Here is a 26267-nt window from a genome sequence, read left to right on the forward strand (position 1 = left end):
TACTACCATGATGGCCCTCACTCCATAGGTCAGAGAGCCAATGTGGAAATTCTCTCTGTTGCTGAGTGTGTCTATTCCAATAATATGTTCAGTAACGGGAATTAACTACAGGGCAGATCTACAGAACAAGTGGAGTAAATCACACTTAAGACTCCACGTATCACCCGAGCACCATAATCCCTCATTTTGAGTAGGGATCGCAGTGTTGTTTTGGGTCCCCAGGATTAATATCAAATTAGAGCCAGTGTTAAGTCATCTGAAAAAGTCTGGATATTTTCTGTTTTCCAGTATATAGTAACTCTAATAAATAGCCACAGGTCCCCTTGAGGAGACTTAGGGGAAGATTCACAGTCTATGCCTGCAGTAATGCTGCAGAGTTCATCCTCAGGGGGACCTGGCCCTTTCAGTGAAGGGGCTTTGGTCTTTGAATTGACTCAGTTCTGGAAACTGAAGGAGAAATAATGACTCTTCATTGTGGTGACTCAGGATCAGGGTTTTGGCTTCTAGACCTGGACTTTCTTCTGTTTTATACACCAAGTAATTCTTTATCAGGCTGCTCATCAGTTTTGTTCATAGGGATACCATGATTAATTAGCCACTGCCAAATACCCCTATGGGCAGAGGCATTCTGATTTCCAGTACATCCCTGCTGCCCTTCATGGAAAATGCGGTCACCTGTCTTTGGCAGTTAAGTGCTGCCCCATGTTCTCAGGCTCTCCAGGATCCCATCATCACCACTGAAACCAGGGAAGCTATTTCAGTGATGATACCAGCCATGATCTTACCTGGCCTACACAGGAAAGCAACCTTTCGAAGATGTGGGTGCTTTCCTCACTAACGTATTTCTCAATGTCTTAGTATAGGAGTGTCTTCTGGGAAGAAATGTCTCACAGAAACTCGTTACATGTAGGTGTTCCGTGGCAAATCTGGAGGGCACACAAATTCACTCTGATATTCCTATTCCCCTAAGTCTTCGCATTCTCTCCTCCAGCTCATGGCAGGTAGCTCTGGATCTCTACCTCATTAAATGGGCGCCACCTTGAGTCGCTGAGACCAGGTTTCAAGCAAACTGTGAGGGTCACCTCCAGCTTCACAAGCTATCACATGAAATCCAGAATCTCTAGTAAATATATCCGTATCAATGAACGTGACTCAATCTAGTGTTATATCCCACCCTCGCTGGTCTAACGCCCTTAGACTCCATTCCCATACATGTCTCCCAATGTCAAGCAAAGCCTTGTCATTCTTTAGGTTTATAAGGTATTTCCCTCTGAGCTATAGTTATCTGAGTTATCTGTACCCGGGACTCGCTGAGATTTGACTCGAGTTATAGATCCAGGGGCAAGAGGAGTGAGCATCTGACTCAGATGAAGTTATTACTATGGCATTTTCAGGGAAAATAAGACTAATCTCCTCAGCCCCTGAAGGGCGTACTAATTCCATAGGCAAGGGAGGCTCAGAGTTACTTGGGGCTTCAAGATTATCAATTACTTCTGAATCCACCAAGATATTCCTTTTCTGAGTTTCAGGGTTCATTACTTCCCAATGAATGCCGTACCTTGCACATGAGAAATTGGGCATGACTATGAATTCATGTGTAATACTGACTGAAATACTATTATTTCAGTGCCCCATTGTCACTACTTCTGATCAACGTTACATTGACATTGAAGCTATAAGCCACAAAATGGAAATAGACATATAAATAGCAAAAGGAAAATATAAAATTATTGTTTGCAGTCAATAAGATTTTCTATCTAGAAAATCTAAATGAACCAACTGAAAAACCATTAAAACTAACAGGAGAAGATATAAAGCACCGACAGCGATATGCAAAACTGAACAGCTTTTCCACAGACCGTGCACTTAGAGACATATCTAAGAACGTTTAGCACTGTTACACCAGCAAAACTTGGAAACAACCTGAATGTCCACTAGTAGAAGAATGTTTAACTAAATTTTGGTATATCCCCTTTATGGAATATTATACAGCAGTTGTACTGCTATAGGAAACATCAAGACAAAGTAAATTAAAAAAAAAACAGAGTCTGGAACAATATATATAGTATGAGTCCATTTATGTCACAAATATTAATAAATAAACATAAATAGATGGATAGATAAATACTGAAAACGTAAGTATTTAGGTACATATAGAAGTATGTACATCAAAGAAAAAGATGTGGAAGAAATTTTGGAACAATTTGGAGTGATTAAGAGAACTTTCATTTTTTTCACTTTTTAAACTCAATGTATTTCTGTGCTGTTTCAAATTTTTAATTGAAAAATGTTTACGTATTGCTGCGTTACTGAGCTGAAGAGCTAGGAGACACTGACTTTATCCACCCATTACCCATTTACCCGCCAACTCATCTGACTGTTATTAAACACATGCTAACTCTGCGTCTAACACTTGAACAGGTAACATGGCACATAATCCCTAAACTGCCTGGGTATAAGACCCTGCTCCGAACAGCCTACCAGATTTTTTTTTTTTCAGTAAAGCCCTGTAAGATAGCATCTATTAATTCTTTTCATTAACCACAAATTTGGAATTGTTTACTGAAAATTCATTAGCTTTCTCAAAAGTGGACTGAATCATAAGCTGGAAATTTTTTCCCTATTCATCCAACAGGGATATTGTTTTTAAAACTCCACTCAGCTTCGTTTCTTATTAGTTTTAGAAATACTAATTAAACAATTTCAATCACATAGAATTCACACAAGAATAAATAAGATGAATAAAAAAAATAGGGGCGCCTGGGTGGCACAGCGGTTAAGCGTCTGCCTTCGGCTCAGGGCATGATCCCGGCGATCTGGGATCGAGCCCCACATCAGGCTCTTCTGCTGTGAGCCTGCTTCTTCCTCTCCCACTCCCCCTGCTTGTGTTCCCTCTCTCACTGGCTGTCTCTATCTCTGTTGAATAAATAAATAAAATCTTTAAAAAAAAAAAATGAATAAAAAAAATAAAAAAATGGTCAATTTTTCAATTCTATTAGCAAAAAAAAAAAAAAGAAGCAAAATAAAACAACTCATTAAATTAGCACCTTAAAAATATCTAAAATGCCTAGCATGGTTGATGATACCTTGAAATTAGTGTCAGCAATTTACATTGTTGATGGTAGTGTAGATTAGAAAGTATTAGCAGTATTTATCAGGAGTCACAAAATACCAGTCTCTCTGACATAAAACTGTCATGCTTCAGATTTACTTTTGGTAAATAATTGCAATGAAAGAAAACAGTTTTTTGGGCAAAGCTTTCATTACTGAATTACTTATAATAACAAAACCTTGGAAATAATCTAAATATCCAAAATAAAGGGTAACAAGCAAACTATGGCATGGTCATTCAATAGAACATAAAACTATTTTAAATTATTTTATGAAGGCACTGTAATAACATGAAAAAAAATGAGTAAAAAAGCAATTGACAACTAAAAAAAAAATCTTCCCTCAACTAAGAGTATGTTATTTTAATAATTTTAAAAATCAGTGAATTCTATTTTAAAATGAGGACTATAAGGAATATAGGAGCAATGGGACGTCTGGGTGGCTCAGTCAGTTAAGAGTTTGCCTTTGGCTCAGGTCATGATCCCAGGGTCCTGGGATCGAGCCCCACATGGGGCTCCTTGCTCAGCGGGGAGCCTGCTTCTCCCTCTGCCTGCTGCTCCCCCAGCTTGTGCTCTTTCTCTCTCCCTCTCTCTAACAAATAAATAAAATCTTTTAAAAAAACCCAAACAAACAGGAATATAGGCGCAAGAACAGTTTCTTATATAATGTTGAATGATAGAGGCAGAAAACAAAATTTCACCTGTACTCAAATTATAAAATATTCATTCAGATGGATAACTGTGAGCAAGACATGGGCTACAGCTCATTCATTAGGCTAGCAGAATTATGGTTGATTTTTTACCCCTCAAAAAATGTCTTTCCTTACAATTTTTTTTGCCGTCCTTGGTATCTTGTAAGTGGAACACAAGCCCGTCGGAGGGCAGAGAAGTTCTGGTGACCCACCTGCTGCTCCTTTCTAAGGAACATTTCAATCTCCATATGAATCCTGTTCTCTTCTTCGGTTTTCAACCTCAGTTTCTGTGACAACAAGAAACCAGTATCGGGAATTCTTGCCAGCAGGGTTCAGAATGAGGAGTTCTCAAGATTAGAGGTGTAGCTGTGACTGTATCTCAGTTTTCTTTACCAGCTGGAATCCCAAGAATCCTCCCGAAGCAAATCCTTCCCTTCAACCCACTTTGTGTTCACGAACATCGCTGAGCCCTGTGTCGGGCACTGTGCCGGACACATGCCGGTGCCCACGACAAAAGAACCATGATCCGGTTGCCTGGATGAAGTGATGTCAATTTAAGGAGAGAAACAATGCTTCAAGGCCACAAGGTTCTTAGGCCTGGAAAAGGAAATTCCCGAGTGCAAGGAAAGTTTGTAGTCAGAGTTGTATGACAAACCCAGGGGAGTAAGCTTTCAAATAAGTGGGGTCCAGAGAAAGCAGTCCTCCTCCCCACGGATGACACTACTCATGTTTGCTCCTTCCCACCTACCTACTGTTCGCTTAGCCATTGTAGCCTTCCTTTTCTAATGAGGGTCTACCCTTTTATTTCTCCGGATATTTTCCACTGTGACTTTCCATCTTCATAAATTTAGGTTAGAATGAAGTTCAGCTCTCTTGATTTTATATTTCTTAATGGAGGGATAAAAGGTACCAGTTGGGCAGCAGCAAAATCCCACACGTAATATGTATCTTGTTTTGCCGTAATTACTAGGAGAAATGGCAAGTGGTTTTATAAAATAAGGATAAAGTGACCAAGGGAAGATGATTTTCAAAGTCATCACAAAAAACAGTGGATGTAGGCTACAGCCCATCAGAATCTCTGCCTGCAAATACGCAAGACCTCATTCTGTTTTTAATTCTAATCTCAAATGTGAGAGCTGCAGGAGAGATGGAGCAAAGATCAAGAAAATCTCCCCCTCCTTCTTCCTCTGTTAGCTGAGGCAATATGAAGAGTGACAACTCAAATGCCATGGACTGTGTTCATTCCTAATGTAGCAGTGATTACCTCGATCTCTTCGAGCAAGAGCTCCTCAGTTCTGTTACATTTCTTCTGGGTCTGGGCGATCTGCAGCTCAGTGTTTTTCTTCATATAGCGATTTTCCATGTTGGTTTTTGCTTTCATCTCTTGCAACTGGTCCTTGAGGTGAGCAATATATTCATTCCGACTCTGTAGAGATAAGACCAGGTTTCTAAATTAAAATACATTCAGGGGGCGCCTGGGTGGCTCATGTTGTTGGGCGTCCGACTCTTGATTTTGGCTTGGGTCATGATATCAGGGTCATAAGATGGAGCCTGGCATCAGGCTCTCCTCTCAGCAGGCAATCTGCTTGAAATTCTCTTTCTCCCTCTCCTTTTCCCTCTGCCCTTCCCCTAAGCCTCTCTCTCTCTAAAATAAATAAATCATTTTTAAAATAATAAAATAAACAAAATAATAAAATAAATAAAATACACATACTCCATTCAGTTCAGCCAATGGCCAAAGCCTATCTTTTGTATTTATAAATCAATAAGAAACTGGATCTATTTTCCTATTATTGCATTATAGGAAAGTTGGCCAATAATCATGGATAGTATACATGAAAATGAAGGAAAAGTAGTTCTAAGCATTAGGAATGGGAGTTTCTTTCCTAGGTACACTATTTGGGCAGTCGGTATGCACAAAGATTTCCTATTGCTATCTCACTTTGGTAGAAAGAGCACTGGTCTAAATGATCAAAAGACCTGTTTTCCCACCCAAGCCCCCAACAGCTGTGTTTACCTGGCCAAGTCAGTTAAACTCTCCCAGTCTTACCTTCTATAAAATAAAAATATTAATAATCTGCCCTACCTGGAATATCTCAGCAAGTGATTATAAGGAATTAATTGAGAATATGTGAAAACTCTTTGCAGGTCACAAAGTGCTTGGCAATTTTAAGGTTTCAATATTCATTTAAAAAAACATTCATTCCGTACCATACTAAGTTAAACATAGAAACCTGATAGACGTGGTCCTTGCCCTCGAGAGACAACTTACAATCTGGTGACAGAGAAGTGATTAAAATCAAACAAACTTTTTGGGGCACCTGACTGGTTCAGTTGGTGGAATGTGTGCCTCTTGATCTCAGGGTTATGAGTTCGAGCCCATGTTGAGTGTAGAGATTACTTAAAAATAAAATCTTAAGGGACGCCTGGGTGGCTCAGTCAGTTGGGCAGCTGACTCTTGACTTCAGCTCAGGTCCTGAGCTCAGGGTCATGAGATCCAGCCCCATGTTGGGCTCCCTGCTCAGCGGGGAATCTGCTTCAGGACTCTCTCCCTCTGCCCTTCTGCCTGCTTGCTCTCTTGCTCTCACTCGCTCTCTCTCAAATAAATAAATCTTCAAAAAAATAAAATAAATAAAATCTTAAAAAAGACAGCAAACTTTTTTAAGGTGCAAAACACTATTAAAGAATAGGACACCAGGCCATGGGAGAGAGTAACAAGGGAGGCCCACATTAGATCAGTAGTCTATAAAGGATTCTCTGAAAAAGGAATGTTAAATCTGACACCCGAACAATAAGTATGTACATCACATGAAAAGTGGGGTCAAGGAGGAGTTTAAGAAAAAGGAAGAATAAATGCCTAAGTCCCGAGGCAGCAAAAACCTGGATACATTCCGGGAACTGAAAGAAAACTCCGGAGACTATCCCAGTGAGGGCTGAGGGTGGGACAAGATGAGGTTGGAGAGGGCGGTAGGACGGACCATGCAGGACCTCAGAGGCACTAGTATGGAGTCTGAATTGTAATCCAAGGGCTATGGGAAGCCTCAGAAGGGTTTTAGTCAGGGAGGTAACATTTGATTGTTTGAGAACAATCAGACACAGCATGAGTAATTTCATAGCTGACAGCACGACAAGCAAACACAATTAATAATGCAAATGCATTGCTTTAGTCAGAGATTTCCGTTTCTCTAAATAGCAACCACCTTTAGTTTCACCATGTAAGCGGGGTGGAGTTAGTTCTAAGCATTAGAAGAAGAAACAAAGCAGAAATCGGTCAAGATCATCCACGATGAAAAACAAACATGGTTTAAAGGATCAGAGGCCACTAAAATTAATCAGAAAGGTCTTTTTTGGCTCACTTTTCCCCCCCTCCCTTCTTTCTACACTCTTCTCCCTTTTCCCGTCTCTTCCCATGTTGCTTCCCTCCCGCCTTCTAATTCAAGCTGTATGGCAGTCAGCGATGAAGTCTGGATTTCCAGGAAGACTTGAGTTAGAGCGAAATGTGATGGCTTCACTTCCTCATTGGCCAGAATCTTTATACCTATTTAACCACTTAGTCTTTCTTCAAGGCCCTGCTTTTACACCACGTAAGTCCAGAAAACCTTTTCTAGAAAACCTCAGCCCATATAAATATCTGTAGTATTGTTTCTCACAGAATCTAATGGTATTGAATGGTGAGGTATTCATTAAATAGCATCAATACAAAGATGCACTCTGAAAAACTCAAGAAAATGTTCTGGTCAGCTTTCTTTAGCAAACCGAATACTGAGTCTTTTAGAGTAAAAATATGAAGATCAGAAATGCAGAGTTAAGACTCTAGGAGTTTCTGCCTATGGCAAGCAAAAGGTATTGTTATGTAACTTAATAAGGTCATAAGACATTGGTCTACAATTACCCTGTGCCAAGCCAAAGGCATGTGGTTTCAGTGCTGTTGCCATGGGCTTTAGATTATTCCCAACTGTACTGCTCTTCACAACTTGTGGCCTCCTATGGTGACCGTGTGGGGACAGAGGAAGAGAGAAAATACTGGCAGGCTACTGATGGTAAAATCACGATCAAGGCATACTAAATTCACTGCAGTAGCATTCCATATCTTCATCTTCCCAGTCTGCAAAAAAAAGGCGGCCTAGAAGCAGCGGGGTACAGGCCAAGGGTCATCGTGGGTTGTATGAATTTCTTTTAAGATTCTCACTACGAAAAGATCTGCCCTCACCACAAACCACCAGCATAACCCCAGTCATCCAGGGTGTCTGCAGCCTTCCCCATGATCAAGGTCTGTGGACTGATGCAGCATATTTGTGGGTTTTTGAAGCAGACCAAACTTGACTTAACAAATCCCTGAACTGCTTTCAGATCTGTACTTGTTATTTGAATTCAGAGGAGCATGATTTAGTAATGGAAACAAGCAGTCAACCAATTATAGTTAATAAGGCTCTGATGGCTGCCACAAAGTGTGAGCCAAAGGATTTTAATGGTAGTGTCCATTTTCGTAATTGAACACAACGTAGAGATGAGGGTTTGGTTGGATGGAAAAAGGAAAATGGGAATGTGGTCCATTAAAGTGACAAAAGCCACAAGAAAAAATACCATTCTGTATTAAGGTAACATCTGTATTTGTCTGTCTATGACTAAGAATAGTGGTTCATTCTAGAACAGTCTCTGAATAAACCCTGAGCTACACAGTCACCCATTCTAAGATGCAGATGAAACAGGTCCAAACTTCTAAAGTTTTGGGCTCCAATTCCACGCATTGCTTCATTTCCATTTGAACTATTCCCGTTTCAATTGTACCAATTTCCTCTTTTCTTTCCTTTTGTAATAAAGTTTCCATACACCTCACTGTCTTGACTGATGATCTCTGAGTAAACTTTAAATGTGATGCCTGAAACTACACACAATATTATAAATGTCTAACTACAACAGAGGACAGGGGAGTATTTTTTTCCCTGTTGTACAAAAACTATGCTGGGCCACAAACTGCAGTAATCAAAACAAAGAGGAAGCACTTCAAACGCTTTTCACAAGACTGGTCATGGTTGTCAGGGTTCTGAGGACAATCCAGCAGCAGCAGCACTGTAAAAGGAAGACTCTGCGAAGTCTACAGAAGACGGGAAGGCAGGCACCTCTGAAAAATGCTGTTACTACAGAGCGCCTGGGTGAATCAGTCAGTTAAGCGTCTCACTTTGGCTCAGGTCATGATCCTCAGGGTCCTGGGATGGGGCTTCACACTAAGTGGGGAATCTGCTTGCCCTCTGCCCCTCCCCCTGCTTGTGCTCACTCTCCCTCTCTCTCTTTTCCTTGCTTTCAAATAAATATTTTTTTTTAAATGCCGTTACTACCACAAAAAGTGGTTAAGACAGGGATTCATGTTAGAACCTGGCTAAGCCTCTAATAGGACTATTGAAGACAAGTCAGGTCTTCACAACTCTCAACTTACAAAAGTCTTCTAAACAAAATTAGGCCTTTCATTTCACTTTTGCATCCTCCCGGAGTCAGTTCAGTGTTCTAAAAATCAACAGGGTTTTGTATTCTGATGTCTATTACTTATCATACACCAGCTTTGAGTTCCTTACAAATTAGCAAGCATGTCTTTTATATTTTCATTTACTTCTTTAATCCATTTTGGAGCCCAGAGATCATCAGAGTCATCTCAGCTATTTTTGAATTCTCTTTGGTACTCACTCTATATCTAGACCCCTCCCAAAAAGGAAATTAGAGTCATCAAAGAGTACAAAAACCTGAGGGGCTAAGTGAAGAAAAGAACTATGTAACATGCAAAAGTTAGTAATAATGTGGCCAGAGAAAAACCAAAGTATGGTTTGGCGAATGGAGTAATTCAGGCCTGTTTTAAAACGGGATGCGGGGCCCCTGGCGGCTCTGTCGGTTAGGTGCTCGACTCTTGATTTCAGCTCAGGTCCTGATCCCCAGGTCATGATATTGAGCCCGAGTCAGGTTCTGTGCTCAGCAGGGAGTCTGTTTGAGATTCTCTCTCTCCCTCTGCCCCTCCCCCCACCCCACACACATGTGCGCACACGCTCTCTCTCTCAAATAAATAAATCTTTAAAAAAAACAAAATATGATGCAAAGCTTCTGCATAGCACTGAGCTTTCCAAAGTACAGTCCGTGACCATGGATGGCAATGGGGTTGCTGAGCAACGAACCAAAAACTGAGGAATCAGTAGTGCTACGGTTGGCTTAGGGCCACCCAGTCTAGACATTCATGTGAATCCAGATCTAAGAAACGTTAGGGCTGCAAGACATCCCGCTTTGCGCCCTTTGGCTCCTTCTGTAACCAGTCGAAATGAATAGGAGTGGGTTCACATCCTTCACTGTTACTACATTTAACCTCAATAATCAGGGCAAAGCTGAAATAAGCGAAGGACTCTTCCTTATCGGCCAACCTTCTCCTTGAAGGCATATACATACATACATAGAGATATATGTATATAGATAGATAGATATAGATATATTATTGTATACAAATATATATATAAATTTAAGGAAATGAGAAGCCCTAGGCCCAGGAGAAAAATAAATCCTCCTTGGCATCCTGTTCTGCGAATATCTCCCAATGCGAAATAGCTCAGAGGCAGCCCCAGCACCGGAGAGGTTAATCGTACGTGCTTAAAGAGACTCCGGGTCAGCCTAAAGCCAGGCTCTGTAGCAGATTAGATCTAGCCCTAAGAAGCACAACAACAAAGATTACAGAGCCAGAATTTCGACATGGTCCAAACCCTGACCCCCTGGGACGAGACAGATTTCTTACATGATGAGCCTCCCCCGCCTACACGGCACCCCTTGATAATGTTTGCCCAGAGAAGCGTGGCTTACAAGGCCCTCCATTACCTGTTCCCTGTCTCCCATTCTAGGTTCATCTATGTTATTCTCTCCCTTTCTCTCCAAACTTCAGCAGCTAAACTGGCCTTCTTTTAGTTCCTTATATATCCCAAGTTCTGTCTCCTAACTGAGTATTTAGAAGTTCAACTCTCACTATTGCCAATAAGCTCCAGTAAGTGTGACCCTCATACAGTTAATAATTATGAACTCTAGACTCAAAACAAAAGGAAGTTACATAAAAACATTGGAGTGTACAAAATCAGGCAGACTGTGGAGGGAGAAGACACTTGTAAGAAGGGTGCAGCATGTGGTGAGTTTCCAACTTGCTATGACCTTGATTAGACCACAGTCGGCACTATGGGATGGGTTGTGGTGGTGGCGTGTATGAAGCAGTGAAAACTCTGATTCAAAACACTGTAGTCTTTTTAGACTGAAGAACCAGAAAACAGATTTTGGACAACCACAGCCAAATAATTTTCAATAATGTTGAAAAGGAGAAAGGAAGCTTCACATTTGGTGTATAAACTCTGTCCAAATCTTTGGCTGATTCCTGAGGCACACAGGTGCCAGGAAGAATGCAGCCAGCCCTGCTAAGGATAAAAGAAAGTGAACTGACATGAGCTACTGCCCAATGTAGGTGAGAGTTTTTAGTTTTAATTTAGCCAAGTTAACTGACCACTAAAACAAAAGTGTCATACACTTTGGGGATTAGAACAGAATAGTAATTATTGGGGTGCCTGGCTGGCTCAGTCAGTAGAGCATGTGATCCTTAATCTCAGGGTCATGAGTTCAAGCCCCACAATGGGCATGGAGCCTACTTTTTAAAAAAAGAAAGAAAAAGAAAAAAAGAAAAAGAAAAAGTACATAAAAACGAATGTATATCTCAGTTATCATAAAGTAAACCCCATACAACCTCTCAGGGTAAGAAACAGATCTGACATGAGCTCCCCCGTGTAGCCTTTCTCAATCACTAATCTGTTTCTCGTCCCCAAAAGTATCTACTATTTTTAATTTCATGGTAACTTTCTTTATAGTTTTTTAATCTAAGCATTTATCCTTACATGTAATAGTTTAGCTTTTTGAACTTCCTGAAAATGGAATCATACAGTATGTCTTTTTTGTGTCTGGACTATTTTGCTCCACATTAAGCTTATGATTTGGTAGCTACACTTCATTAATTTTTAACTTTAGTATTCCAGTGAATGAATATATCATAATGTGTAATAACCATTTTGGGAGCATCTGGGTGGCTCAGTCAGTTAAGCGTCGGCCTTCAGCTCGGGTCAGGATCCCAGGGTTCTGGGATTGAGAACTGTGTCTGGCTCCCTGCACAGCGGGGAGTCTGCTTCTCCCTCTCCCTCTGTCTCTCCACCCTGTTCACGCTCGCTCTCTCTCTTGCTTTCTCTCTCAAATAAATAAAATCTTTCAATGAATAAATAAGTAAATAAATACTCAGCGTATTAGAAATCCCATTACTCCACATTGTCACCATTTGGTATGAGAAATCATTATAATACCAGATATAATACCAATAAAATAGAATTAGCTCTTCTCATGGGAAGATAACTGCCTCCTTGTGGTTTCAATTTGCATTTCTCTGATGACAACATTTTCATATGTTCGTGGGCCAGTTGGATACCTCTTTTTGAAAGTGCCTCTTTACCTTCTTGATTAGTTTTCCATTAGGTGGCTATCTTGCTTTCATTAATTTGTAGAAGCTCTGTTTATACTCTGGATATAAGCCCTTGTTGGTTATGCACTGAATCTTCTCCTATCTGTGGCTTGTTCTCTCTCTTACTGGTGTCTTTTGATGAAGAGAAGTTTTAAATTTAATGTAGTCAAATTCTTCAAACTTTCCCTTTGTAACTTTACCTTTTGTGCCTTAAGAAATCTTTCCCCACCCAAGGTCAAGATAATGGTCTCTTATATTATCTAGAAATATTACGCTTTAGTCTCTCACATTTAGATCTATGATCACGTGGAACTGACTTTTATATATGGTGTCAGGTCAGAGTAAAGTTTAATTTTTTCCAGATAGGTACCTAATTTCTTCAACATCATTTATTAAAACACCCCTTGCTACTGCTTTGTGATACCACACTTGTCATAAATATGTAATTGTTCTCCTCGTTTTCCGTGCCATTGCTCTATTTTTCAATCCTTGCACCAATATAGATAGTTTTAAGTCAGGAAAGCAAGTTCTTCTGCTTTGTTCCTCTTTAATATTCTCTTGATTACTTTTGATCCTTCACATTTCAATATGAATTTTGCAATCAGTTTGACAAATTTCACAAAAATAAGTGAATAAATAAATTAAATCCAATCAGGATTCTGATTGGTATTGAATTCAATTTTGATAAAATTGACATTTTTATCACATTGAGCCTTCCAATCCATAAATACAGTGTATCCTTTCACTTACTTATTAATTTTTCAATAGTGCTTTATAGTCTCCTGCAAAGAAGTCTTGCACATTTTGTTGTTGTTCTTAAATTCAATGCTATTCATTGATTTTTTTAAAAGATTTTTTTATTTATTTGAGAGAGAGCATGCAAGCGGGGAGGGATAGAGGGGGAAAGAGAGAATCAAAGCTAATTCCACACTGTGCACAGAGCCCAATTTGGGGCTTGATCCCATAACCATGAGACCATGACACGAGCCAAAACCAAGAGATAGACCCCTAACTGACCGGGCTAACCATGCACCCCCTATTCATTGATATTTTTGATGCTATTTTATATATATATTTCCATCTCCTTTTCTAAGTCTGCTTCTAATGTAGGAAACAGATAAACTGGTTTTACCATATTTACCTTGGTTCTCTCTTCTTTCCCCATCAGCTTCATGAAAATGCTGCTCTACTGTTATCTTGCTTTGTATGCTGATATTCAGAAATCTGAGGGCAACTTGGTTTTTTTTTTCTTTTCTTTTATGACTATCTTTTCGCCTGGGGACCCAGGAGGAAGCTTTCTATCTAAGGCAATTGATCTCTCACACTCCAGTAACCACCATATATACTTTCACATACACAAACCTACCATCCTAATTGTTGGCATAATTTTTGACTCATCAGTCTCTAGTATCTGTGTCTTTCCTAACTGTCTTCTTGTTTTCCAACCTTGACTTGACCACTGCTTTTTCAGTAACTCTAGGGATTTAACTTGATTCCTTCTTGATAGCTTTTCGGTCCAAGGTTTGGATCTGCTAGTCTTGGTTTATTCCTCTGTTGATGATCAAAATACCTGAATAATATTGTTTTAGTTTTACTTTGCTTGAATGGAATGGCTGAGATAACATCCAAGAGGATAAGTTTCATAAACAAGTATTAGATGTTGCCTCGAAAATTCTACTTCATCAACAAGTGTTTAAAGAAAGAGAAAAAAAAAAGTGGTTGTAATAGTAACAGCAGGGAGTTAACCGGCAGAGTGCCAAGCCTGAGATTTCTTTTGATACTGATTTGGATGCTAAAAGGAAATTAACATAAATATCTTCTATTTTAATAGTCAAGAAATGCAAGAGGAATTTTTAAATAATGGGAGAATTTTTCAGGAAAAAAGCTAAGAAACCTCTGAAAAAGTCTATTCATTAGAAAGAAAACCTAAGCGCACACTAGGTTTTGTGAAACTCTCTAGAAAAGAAAAATGTTTCTCAAGAAATGTAAGCAATAAGCAGAGGGTTAATACAGATAATGATGCAAAAATCATTAGCAAAGGTACTTTGTAATTAGTAAGTAGAAAATAGGAGAGGATGCTAAGCAATTTGTTCAGAAGACCTAAAAGATAGTGTCTTGGAAAAAAGGCTAGTGACCCTTTTTTAGACAGTTCTTCCAAATATATTTTTTAAATAGTCCTGAATTTCTGGGGCACCTGGGTGGCTCAGTCAGTTAAGCGTCTGCCTTTGGCTCAGGTCATGATCTCGGGGTCCTGGGATCGAGCCCATCGGGCTCCCTGTTCAGCGGGGAGCCTGCTTCTCCCTCTCCCTCTGCCGCTCCTCCTGCTCATGCTCTCTCTCTCTCAAATAAATAAAATCTTAAAAAAAAAAAAAAGTCTTCTAACTTCTATATAGGGAATAATGAAGACTCCCTGACCTGAAGCATAAACTTGTCCAAGTAGCTAGGCAAAAGCTGATATTAGGCCATATTTTGTGACTTTCTAAACTGCTAACAGTGTTAGAAATCCTAATAGAACTAATTTCTAACTGCCTACACTGTAGCCCAAGCATTGTTTTGCAAGGTTATTGCTTAAAACTTGGGATGCATTTTCTCATAGAGGTAAATTAGATATAAGCTTAGGTCCTAATGACCATAAAAGCCCATTAAATCCACTCTATACTTGAACTACAATACAGATGACATTATCAGACCTAACCATCATGTATAAGGAGGTTTGTAATGCACTTCATGTCCCATCTGGGATGCTGGAATACAAGAGACCATCTGAGATAAGGTCTCCAGGGAAGGGGTAGGTGGTATGATTGAGTGGGATGGGAGGAATAAGAACAGACTAAGAGTTCCAGAGGGTTGGGGGCTCCCCAAATTCTATTCTGGACTTACTTATATATCCCAGGCAACGCTCTAGTTACTCTCTTTATATATACTCTCTTTAGAAAAGGCATCCCAGGAGAAACAACAATTTCTCATATGTAATTTTTCTTTGCTTAAGAAAGATGGCTTCTACGTGGCCGCTTTAGCTCAGTAACTTTCGGTGTTGGCCCCGTGATTCTTACCTGTACTTCAGCTTGCCGTTCTCTTTTGACATTAAGTAGCTGTTTTTGAAGAGATCTTATCTGTTTTTTTCCTTTTTCCTCCCTAGAAGAAATAAGAATGATTTGTTTAGAGGAGTGCTTCTCAAACTCTAGTGTGCACAAGGTTCACCCCCAATGTTCAAAAACAGATTCCTGGGCTCTACCTCAGAGATTCTGACTCAGTAGGTCTGGGATGGGGCCCTGGAATTCACATGTCCAATAAATTCTCTGATGTTGCTAATGGTGCTGGTCCATGGAACACACTTTCAGTCACAGTTTCTAGAACACTGCGATTTTGTTTTAGTAAACCAGAAGAGGAGTTTTCGGTTTATGTGTTGTTATGTAAAATAGCTGTTGCTGCGAAAAAGCTAAGAGGAGGAGGAACAGGAAGAGAAAAAAGGAAGGGCAGGTATTCTCGTCCACCTAACCTTCCCTCTCCTTCACTTGGGGTCAGTTCAACATTGAGTCCGAAGGCTCCCTCCACATTTTCTCTCACACAAGTGTTTCCCCTGATGAATAATCTCATCTCGGCATCTCTCAGATGACATGACTTAACACACCTGTCATGGTCATACAAACAGTAAATGGCAAAGTAGGATTCAAATTCAGGACTATCTGAATGATAATTCTATTTACCTCTAGTAATCCCATTATCTAGGTTTAAAGAAAAACAAAATAACAAAACAATATAATAAATAAAACAATGTAAGAATAAACAAAACAAAATAAAAACTGTCCTAGCTCAGGCTGCCATTACAAAAATATCAGATTGGGTGGATTATAAGTAACAGAATTCATTTCTCACAGTTTGGAGGCTGTGAAGTCCAAGATCTAGGCACCATCAGATTCAGTGTCTGGTGAGAAACTGTTTCCTGGTTCACAGATGGTCATTTTCACTTGCATCTTTATATGATGGAAGGGGAGAAGCAGCTCTCTGGGGTCTCTTTAATATGGGCATTAATCTCATTCATGAGGCCTCTACCCTCATGACCTAATCACTTCCCAAAAGTCCCACTTTCTAATATCATCATATTGAAGGTTAAGATTTCAACAAATAAATTAGGGGCGGGCAGGGGTGGGGTACGCAAACATTCATCTATAGCAACAATCAAAACACCTTACCACTAAATAGCATCTAGATAAGTGTTGCTATTCAGGAATGTTTAGTAAGCATGTGCTTAACTAGAATCTTGAGATTGAGACTGTCATTGCGGAACTACAGATTATGTAATTCCCTTTCATAGATGACAAGAAACAGATAAGAAAGATGCAAAATATTTATCTCTAATAATAAATTCAGAACCCTAGGGTTCAGTTAAATTCAGTTAAATAAATGTCATTCACAATGGAAACTAGAAATTAGTGGAGTATTGCCTTCAAAATTATGAGAGATGATTTTCAATCTAAAAATCTGTACCTAGTCGAATTACTAATAAAGCGTGAGGGCAGAAAAAGATATTTTCAGACATGTAGATCTTAATATATTTAACTTTCATGCACCCTTTGTTCAATAAGTTACATAAAGACATGCTCCAACAAAATGAAGGAGTCACACAAAAAAAGAGGAAGAATGGGGGTCTAGAAAACAGGATCAAAAGGAAATCTCAGGAGATGAGGGAAGGCCCAGGACCATAGCAATGCTGCAGGTCCTAGGAGCAACAGCAACAAATAGGAGAAAAAGAACAGAAGAAAGTCGCAAAAGGAGAAAGAAAGAAAGAAAGAAAGAAAGAAAGAAAGAAAGAAAGAAAGAAAGAAAGAGAAAGAAAGAAAGAAGACGACTTAGTATGTATGACTACACTTAAAGGGCTTCAGGGCTCTGGTGAAGAGTTGGGTGCTGGATTTGGAACAGAAATGCCAAAACAAGCAAACAAACAAAAACTCTAGGAGAAAAAAAAGCTGTTCAAGAAGGAAAATTTAATCGTTATATATACTGTATGTCCCATCTGTGAACTATTAACACATAATAATCATCATCAAAATACTAAGTATTAACTTAACCAAAAATGGTGCTCTAACTATTCTAGGGGCATGGAAAAACCCAATAGAGTATATCTAAAACTATATTCCCACTACTGTGGCTTGTCATTAGGAAGAAAACTGGCCAGTGAGGAAAATGAAAAATGGTATACTATTAATTTTTTTTAAAGATTTTATTTATTCATTTGCACAAGCAGGGGGAGCAGCTGGCAGAGGGAGAAGCAGACTCCCTGCTGAGCAAGGAGCACGATATGGGCCTCGATCCCAGTACCCTGGGATCATAACCTGAGCTGAAGGCAGACACTTAACCCACTGAGCCACACAGGTATCCCAGTATACTACTGATTTGAAGATAAACATTTCTTATATGTTTATTGGCCCACTATGTGTCCCCTTCAGTAAACTGTGTTTTCCTATCATTTTTAGATATGCCAAATCAAAGGATGTCTCATCTCTCTGGATCGGACTACACTTTGATTCATCATCACTAAAGAAAGGAAATTTCAGCATACTAAGAGATAAAGACCAGTCAGCCCACTTTTTATTCTCTATCAAAAGCAATGCCCAATTAAAACAGCAATGAGGCCACTAGACACGACCGAATAGAATGGCAGAAATCCAAAGGACTGACACCACCAAATGCTGCCAAGGATGTGGGGCAACAGGAACTCTCACTCACTGTTGGTGAGAATGCAAAAGTCAGTTTGGCAGCTTCTTATAAAACTATGCATACTCTTACCATAACAACCTAGCAACTATGCTCCTCGGTATTTCCTCAAATGAGTTAAAAATTTACGTCCACACAAAACCCTGTACATAGAGGGGTGCCTGGGTGGTATGGTGCAGGCAGTTAAAGCGTCTGACTCTTGGTTTTGGCTCAGGACTGACTGCAGGGTCATGAGACTGAGCCACGCATCATGCTCCACACTCAATGTAGAGTGCGCTTGAGTTTCTCTCTCCCTCGCCCTCTGCCCCCTCCTCCCGGCTCTCTCTCTAATAAATAAATAAAACTTTTTTAAAAAAGAACCCTATACATAGATATTTAAAGTAGTTTCATTCAATAATTGCCAAAACTTGGAAGCAAACAAGTTGTCCTACAGTATGTGAATAGATACATCCAGACAATAAAATATTATTCTGTGCTAACAAAGAAATGAGCTGGCAAGCATGAAAAGACACAGAGGAAACTTAAACGCATAATACTAAGAGAAAGAAACCAATCTGGAAAACATATGTACTGTATGATTCCAACTACATGACATTCTGAAGAAGGTAAAACTATAAAGACAGAAAAAAAAAAAATCAGTGCTTGCCAGGGACTCAGAGGGAGGGCAGGAGGCATGAACAGGTAGAACACAGAGAATTTTTAGGGCAGTGAAACTATCTGTATAAAACTGGAATGGTGGGGACGTCCGGGTGGCTCAGTCAGTGACGTGTCTGCCTTCGGCTCGGGTCATGACCCTAGGGTCCGGGAATCGAGTCCTGCATCGAGCTCCTGGCTCAGCAGAGAGCCTGCTGCTCCCTCTGCTTGTGCTCTCTCTCTGACAAATAAATAAATAAAATCTTTAAAAATAAAAATAAATAAAACTGGAATGGTGAATGCATGTCACCAAACGTTTGTCAAAACCCATAGAATGTGTAACACAAAAAGTGATACCCAGTGTAAACTATGAACGTTCGTTACTAATAATGTATCAGTACTGGCTCATCGATGACAACAAATGCACTGCTTTAATGTAAGATGTTAATAAGGGTATATAGGAACTCTATTTTCTGCTCAATTTTTCTATAAACCTGAAACTGAAGTCTATAAAAAAAAAAAAAAAGCAATGCCCAAACAATACTCACATAGTATTTAAGTTATGTACACCTTTCTGCCACAAACGGGAATAGTGCCGGTGTTGTCTGCACATTTTTAGTGACCTATATTCTACAGATGAGTTCCAATAAGGAGCATCCAGGTTACGGCTTCAGCAAGGGGAGGGGCTGTTCCGGCTCCTTTTGTTTGCCTTTCTTTTTTTTTTTTTTTTTTTTTTTTTTAAAGATTTTATTTATTTATTTGACAGAGATAGAGACAGGCATTGAGAGAGGGAACACAAGCAGGGGGAGTGGGAGAGGAAGAAGCAGGCTCATAGCAGAAGAGCCTGATGTGGGGCTCGATCCCAGATCGCCGGGATCACGCCCTGAGCCGAAGGCAGACGCTCAACCGCTGTGCCACCCAGGCGCCCCTGTTTGCCTTTCTAGAGACTGAGTGACCACGATGAAATTAATACCTCATACATCTCCACCTTCTGACCAAAACCTCAAAAGCCTTAAAACCTGACAAATTTTCTTTCTTTTGCTTTGAAAAACTACATGGTCTGTCACCCCTGAATAATACTGAAGTGGGATACATATTAAAAAATAACCGAGGGGTGGCTGGCTGGCTCAGTCAGAAGAGCATACCATTCTTGATCTCGAGGTTGTGAGTTTGAGCCCCACGTTGGATATAGAGATGACTTAAAAAAAAAAAAAAGTGAGAATGATTCTTAACCAAACGGGGCTTAAGCAGAGGATTTTTACATGTTATTAATTCTTACTCAGGGGCAGATATGTACGCATCTCACAGGTAGAATGCATACTTTAAGCATGTCCTTCACACCCTCCACTCCTGGAAGAAGGAAAAATCATTTCATGGCAGGCCCTCGGGGCTTTCCCCAAGACTCACTCATCACACTTATCTTTTACCCATTTTTCTATTTACATACTGGTACTTTTCTTATTATTTTGTAAGACTTTATTGTTAGTGAAGATCATTACCACCAAGAGAATCCTCATTTAAAACTAAATAGAGGAGCTGAGAAGAGATGGATGGAGAGTGAATACTGATGAGTACAGGCTTTCTTTTTTTGGAATAATGAGGATGTTCTGGAAATAGATAGTAGTGATGATTACACAACTGTGAATATACCAAAACACACCAAATTGTACACTTTAAAAGGATGAATGTTATGGTATTGACAAAGACTCTCTCCTTGACCAAACTAATCAGGCTCCTCTGAGCCGCCTTCTCTACTAGGCATGACCTTGGCCCCTGTCCCTGCCTTCAGCCTGCATAGCCCAGTTTAGCAAGATTTCTATTAAGTCAGTTTAGAGAGAATCCCCCACCCTTGACATCTGATCACCCTGGATATCTGACCAAATTCCTCATCCGCCATCCTTGATGTCTAAGCCTTTGGTCTGCTTTCAGCAAGAATCCTGTTAAATTTGTTTACAAAGAATCCTCCACTCTTTATGTCTCTTAGTAATTTTCCATCCACTGACCCTCTCACTGTTCTCACTGTCTAGAAATCCTCAGCTGCCTTTACTATATTCAGAGTTGAGCCTAATCTCTCTTCCTATTACAGCAGTCCTGAATAAAGCCTTCCTTACCATTTTAACAGGTCTGAATAATTTCTTTAACAGTATACACATTTTATCTCATAAAGCTCTTATTCAGGAACTAAATAGACAATCTTGTCTATCTTATATCTAACACTAGGTATGTGATTTTAAAAGTGCCAATTACACAATAGTTAAAATACTAAACAATTTGTTACTGATTTGTCCAAATCTAGATATAATTTTCCAACTTAAATAAGTCTAAATTGATGCCTATCTATTTAGAAGAAAAATTAAAAGAAGAAATTATCATACATAATGACATATGTAAAATAAATTATTGGAAAACTGTCTACATTATTTTCTCCCTTCCAAATAGTGGTACATATATTTCTTTTTTATTTTTCTTACTTGATTAGCTTTTTTTGAAATTACTAAGTAACAAAATGTGCTCACAATGTTAAATCTATAATAGTAGCTATTATTATTATTAGACACTATGTGCCAGGAACTATCCTAAATGCTTTACACGTATTAATCAATCTCACCGTCAAAATATCCCTAGTACAGAGTTTATTACCAATTCTAAGGGACAAAGGAAGAGAAAATAACTCAAGGAAAAACAATTCCTGTGCAAACAAGATAAACACGCTCATCTGAGTATTCAGGGTTCATATACAAAAATTTATCTTGGTCCCCACATCATTTGACTGCGTTCAATTTCTTAGAGTATGAAAATCTTTGGAATTAGTTGAAAGGCTCTGGAAAAGAACACTTCCCTTGGCATGCTTTTTATTATCACCTGCTATCAGGGATTTTCAGTGAATTCAGTCTTAAGAAAGATTACTATAAAAGTATCCAAATCGGTAAGGAAGAAGTAAAACTTCCACATTTGCAGATGACATGATACCATATATATATATATATATATGGTATGTATCTCAAACCCAAAGATTCCACCAAAAAACTGCTAAAATTGCTAAGCAAATTTAGTGAAGTTGCAGAATACAAAATCAGTGTACAAAAATCTACTGCATTTTTAGACACCAATAATGAAGTAACAGAAACAGAAATTAAGAAAACAATCCCATTTACAATTGCACCAAAAATAACAGACCTAGGAATAAACCTAACAAAAGAGATGAAAAACCTGTACTCTGAAAACTATAAAACACTGAAGAAGGAAATTGAAGACAATAACAAGAAATAGAAAGACAGGGGCGCCTGGGTGGCACAGCGGTTAAGCGTCTGCCTTCGGCTCAGGGCGTGATCCCGGCCTTACGGGATCGAGCCCCACATCAGGCTCCTCCGCTATGAGCCTGCTTCTTCCTCTCCCACTCCCCCTGCTTGTGTTCCCTCTCTCGCTGGCTGTCTCTCTCTCTGTCAAATAAATAAATACAATCTTTAAAAAAAAAAAAAAAAGAAATAGAAAGACATTCCATGCTCATGGATTGGAAGAACAAATCTTGTGAAAATGTCTCTACTACCCAAAGCAATCTACATATTTAATGCAATCCCTATCAAAATACCAACAGCATTTTTCATAGAACTAGAACAAATAATCCCAAAATTTGTATGGAATCACACAAGTCCCCAAATAGCCACAGCAATCTTGAAAAAGAAAAGCAAAGCTGGAATCATGACAGAGCTGTAGTGATCAAAATAGTACGGTACTGGCACAAAAACAGACACATAGATCAATGGAACAGAACAGAAAATCCAGAAATAAATCCATAATTATATGGTCAATCAATCTTCAACAAAGCAGGAAAGAATACCCAATGGGAAAAAGTTTCTTCAACGAATGTTGGGAAAACTGGGCAGTAACATGCAGAAGGAAGAAACTGGACCGCTTTCTTACACCATCTATAAAAATAAATTCAAAATGGATTAAAGACCTAAATATAAGGCCTGAAATCATAAAAATCCTAGAAGAAAACATAGGCAGTAACTTCTTTGACATTGGCTGTGGCAACTTTTTCTAGATAGGTCCCTTGAGGCAAGGGAAAAACCAAAAATAAACTATTGGGACGGCATTAAAAAAAAAAAAAAAGCTACTTCACAGTGATGGAAACAATCAAGAAAACTAAAAGGCAACCTACAGAATGGAAGAGATATCTGCAAATGACATATCTGATAAAAGGTTGGTGCCCAAAATAAAGAACTTCTAAAACTCAAAACCCAAAATAATCCAGTTAAAAAATGGGCAGAAGACATGAACAGACATTTCTCCAAAGACATACAGATGGCCAACAGACACATGAAAAGATGTTCATCAAAACTTACCATCTGTGAAATGCAAATCAAAACTACAATGAGGCGGCGCCTGGGTGGCACAGTGGTTAAAGCGTCTGCCTTCGGCTCAGGGCGTGATCCTGGCGTTGTGGGATCGAGCCCCACATCAGGCTCCTCTGCTGTGAGCCTGCTTCTTCCCCTCCCACTCCCCCTGCTTGTGTTCCCTCTCTCGCTGGCTGTCTCTATCTCTGTCAAATAGATAAATAAAATCTTTAAAAAAAAAAAAAACTACAATGAGGTATCACTTCACACCTGACAGAATGGCTAAAATCAACAACACAAGAAACAACAGGTGTTGGTTGAGGATGTGGAGAAAAAAGGAACCATTTGCACTCTTGGTGGGAATGTAAACTGATGCAGCTACTGTAGAAAACAATATGGAGTTTCCTCAAAAAGTTAAAAATAGAACTACCCTATGATCTAGGAATTGCACTACTAGGTTTTTACGCAAAGAACACAAAAACACTAATTCAGAGGGATACATGCCCCTCTATGTTTATAGCAACATTATTTACAATAGCCAAGATATGGAAGCAGCCCAAGTATCCATCGATTGAAGAATGGATAAAGATGTTATATACACAACGGACTATTATTCGGCCATAAAAAAGAATGAAATCTTGGCATTTGCTACAACATGGATGGAGCTAGACAGTATTATGCTAAGCAAAATAAGTCAGAGAAAGACAAATACCATATTTCATTCATTCATATGTGGAATTTAAGAAATAAAATAAGCAAGCAAAAGAAAAAAAAAAAGAGAGAGAGAGACAAACTAAGACACAGACTCTTAACTAAAGAGAACAAACCCATGGTTACCAGAACGGGGCAGGTATGGGTTAAAAAGACGATGAGGATTAAGGAGTGCACTTGTCATGATGAGCGCCAGGTGTTGGAGAGAAGTGTTGAATCACTGTATTGTATACCTGAAACTAATATCACACTGTATGTTAACTAACCAGAATTAACATTAAAAAAAAGGAATGATTACTGTACAATAGGAAGAATATTCTTGACATATTGTAGATACACATAACTGAAGCCCAGAAATCTTAATTATTGTCCCAGCAGAACTAGGATTAGCACCTAAGTTTCTGAGGTCTATTTATCTTCCCTGGGAAGCACAAATTTGATTTGCTTTAGAAATCAAGAACCTCTGGTAAAAGTTTTATGGCACTTTAAAATACCACACAGCAGGGGCGCCTGGGTCTGCCTTCAGCTCAGGTCATGTTCCCGGAGTCCTAGGAGTGAGCCCCATGCTGGCTCCCTGCTCAAAGAGGAGTCCGCTTCTCCCTCTGCCCCATCCCCGCTTGTGTGTACGCTCTCTCGCTTGCTTGCTCTCTCACTCTCTCTCTCTCAATCTCTTGCTCACTCTCCCTCTCAAATAAATAAAAATCTTACAAAAAAAATACAACACAGCAAATAAACCTAATATTACTCGCACCTGGCAATGATATCATAGAAATGCATTTTGTTTTCCCTCTCTTTGCCCAGGGCTTTCAGGAGACTGGTGAAAGTGCCTGACTCTTCCAACTCCTGCATGGTATTTGTAATTATATCACTGAAAAATTGCCTGTAAGGAGACACAAAAAGGATGAGTTAATAAGGTATATTTTCTTACATTTACAAAGGGCTACAGAAGTCACACAGGTTAAGATGCGGGATGAAAATCATAACTAAGTCGGAATGACTCCTGGAATGCAAGAATAGTTTAGCATTAGAAAGTCTATATTCAACACATAAACAAAAGCAAAGGGGAAAAACCATATGGCCATCACAATAGATGCAGAAAAGGCATTTGGCAAAATTCAATATCCACTCATTTGAAAATAAACAACAAAAACTCTAAGCAAACTAGAAATAAAAGAGAACTTCCTTAACCTAACAAAGTTTACATACCAAGAACTAACAAACATTGAATGTACAGTATGATATTATGTATATAATATTTAAAAACATATAAAACTGTATTGTTTAAATAAAACACATACATACCTAACAAAAGTATCACAAGAGAATGTAAGAGAATAACACCAATTCAGAAGAGAGTTTGTCTTTGGGGGAAGAGTGAGGGAGCTAGCATCAGAGGCTCCAATTGTATCTTAAATATTTTATTTAAAAAAAACCTCTAAAGTAATCATGGTAAAATGTTAAGATTTGGTGGTTCCACACAGAAGTATTCATTATTTCATTCTTCATATTTTTCTGCATTTTAAAAATATTTCATAATTTTGGAAAAGTTAAGTCATTTAAAAAAAAATTTAAAGAGCTAATGGGGCACCTGGGTGGCTCAGCTGGTTAAGCATCTGCCTTCAGCTCAGGTCATGATCTCAGGGTCCTGGGATGGAGCCCTGCATCAGGCTCCCTGCTCAGTGGGGAGTCTGCTTCTCCTTCTGCCACTGCCCCCCCCCCAGAAATAAATAAAATCTTTAAAAAAATAAAAGAGCTAATAAACCACTCACATTTTAGAGATGAGTAACCCAGGCTCAGGGAGGTTAAATGACTTGCCCAAGGTCACATAACTAAATTGAGAAAAAGGTAGAACTATATAATCCAGGCTTCCTGACTGTCTGTTGCTTTTTATTTTATTTTTTAAAGATTTGTATTTATTTATTTGAGAGAGAGAGCAAGAGAGCACAAGCAGGGGGAGCAGCGGAGGGAGAGGGAGAAGCAGGCTCCCTGCAGAGCAGGGAGCCCCACTCAGGGCTCAGTCCCAGGACCCTGGGATCATGACCTGAGCCAAAGGCAGATGCTTAACCAACTGAGCTACCTAACTGCCCCATCCATTACTTTTTATAATATCCTCATAGGTACAGAATTTTAAAAACTACTATTTAATGTTTTCATATAGAGTCACTAAGAATTACACTATTTTACATAATAATTTATTGGCAATAGTTCAAACAGAAAGATTCAATAACTATATCAAGAAAAAAGTTAAGTACACCAAAGTAAAAAAAAACAGTTGAAAAGATATGAGCCATCTCACAGAGAATGAAAAAGACATGAACTAGATTGGTGTTTATAAGCAGGACACCTTTCTGTCATGTATACAAATCTGAGCCAGACTGATTTCACAAGAAACATTACCCCTCTGATGCAGGGGTTAGCAAACTTTTCCTATAAAGGGGGAAATGGTAAGTATTTTTGGCTTTGCAGGCCACAAATTCTCTGTTGCAACTACTCAGCTTTGCTACTCAGGAAAGCAGCAAGAAACAATATGTAAACAAATGGGCAATGCTGTATTGTAATAAAA

The 26267-nt window shown here is 39.1% G+C and overlaps 1 protein-coding gene across 4 annotated transcripts in view; it reads right to left on the bottom strand.

Moving 5' to 3' along the window:
• IQCG (IQ motif containing G) overlaps positions 1 to 26267 on the bottom strand; it is a 45898-nt gene that overhangs the window by 7986 nt on the left and 11645 nt on the right. For 2 of the 4 annotated variants that reach the window (XM_026495486.4, XM_026495460.4), the window contains exons 5-8: positions 24456 to 24584; positions 15362 to 15443; positions 5067 to 5228; positions 4015 to 4089 (exon numbers count right to left, since the gene is read on the bottom strand). In XM_026495486.4, coding sequence (XP_026351271.3) covers positions 4015 to 4089; positions 5067 to 5228; positions 15362 to 15443; positions 24456 to 24584 — 448 coding nt within the window. The remainder of the gene's footprint in view (positions 1 to 4014; positions 4090 to 5066; positions 5229 to 15361; positions 15444 to 24455; positions 24585 to 26267) is intronic. The other 2 variants (XM_026495496.4, XM_026495476.4) reach the window with 1 other exon arrangement.

This window comes from Ursus arctos, unplaced genomic scaffold (genome assembly GCF_023065955.2).
Source record: "Ursus arctos isolate Adak ecotype North America unplaced genomic scaffold, UrsArc2.0 scaffold_4, whole genome shotgun sequence".
In the NCBI taxonomy this organism is placed as follows: Eukaryota; Metazoa; Chordata; class Mammalia; order Carnivora; family Ursidae; genus Ursus; species Ursus arctos.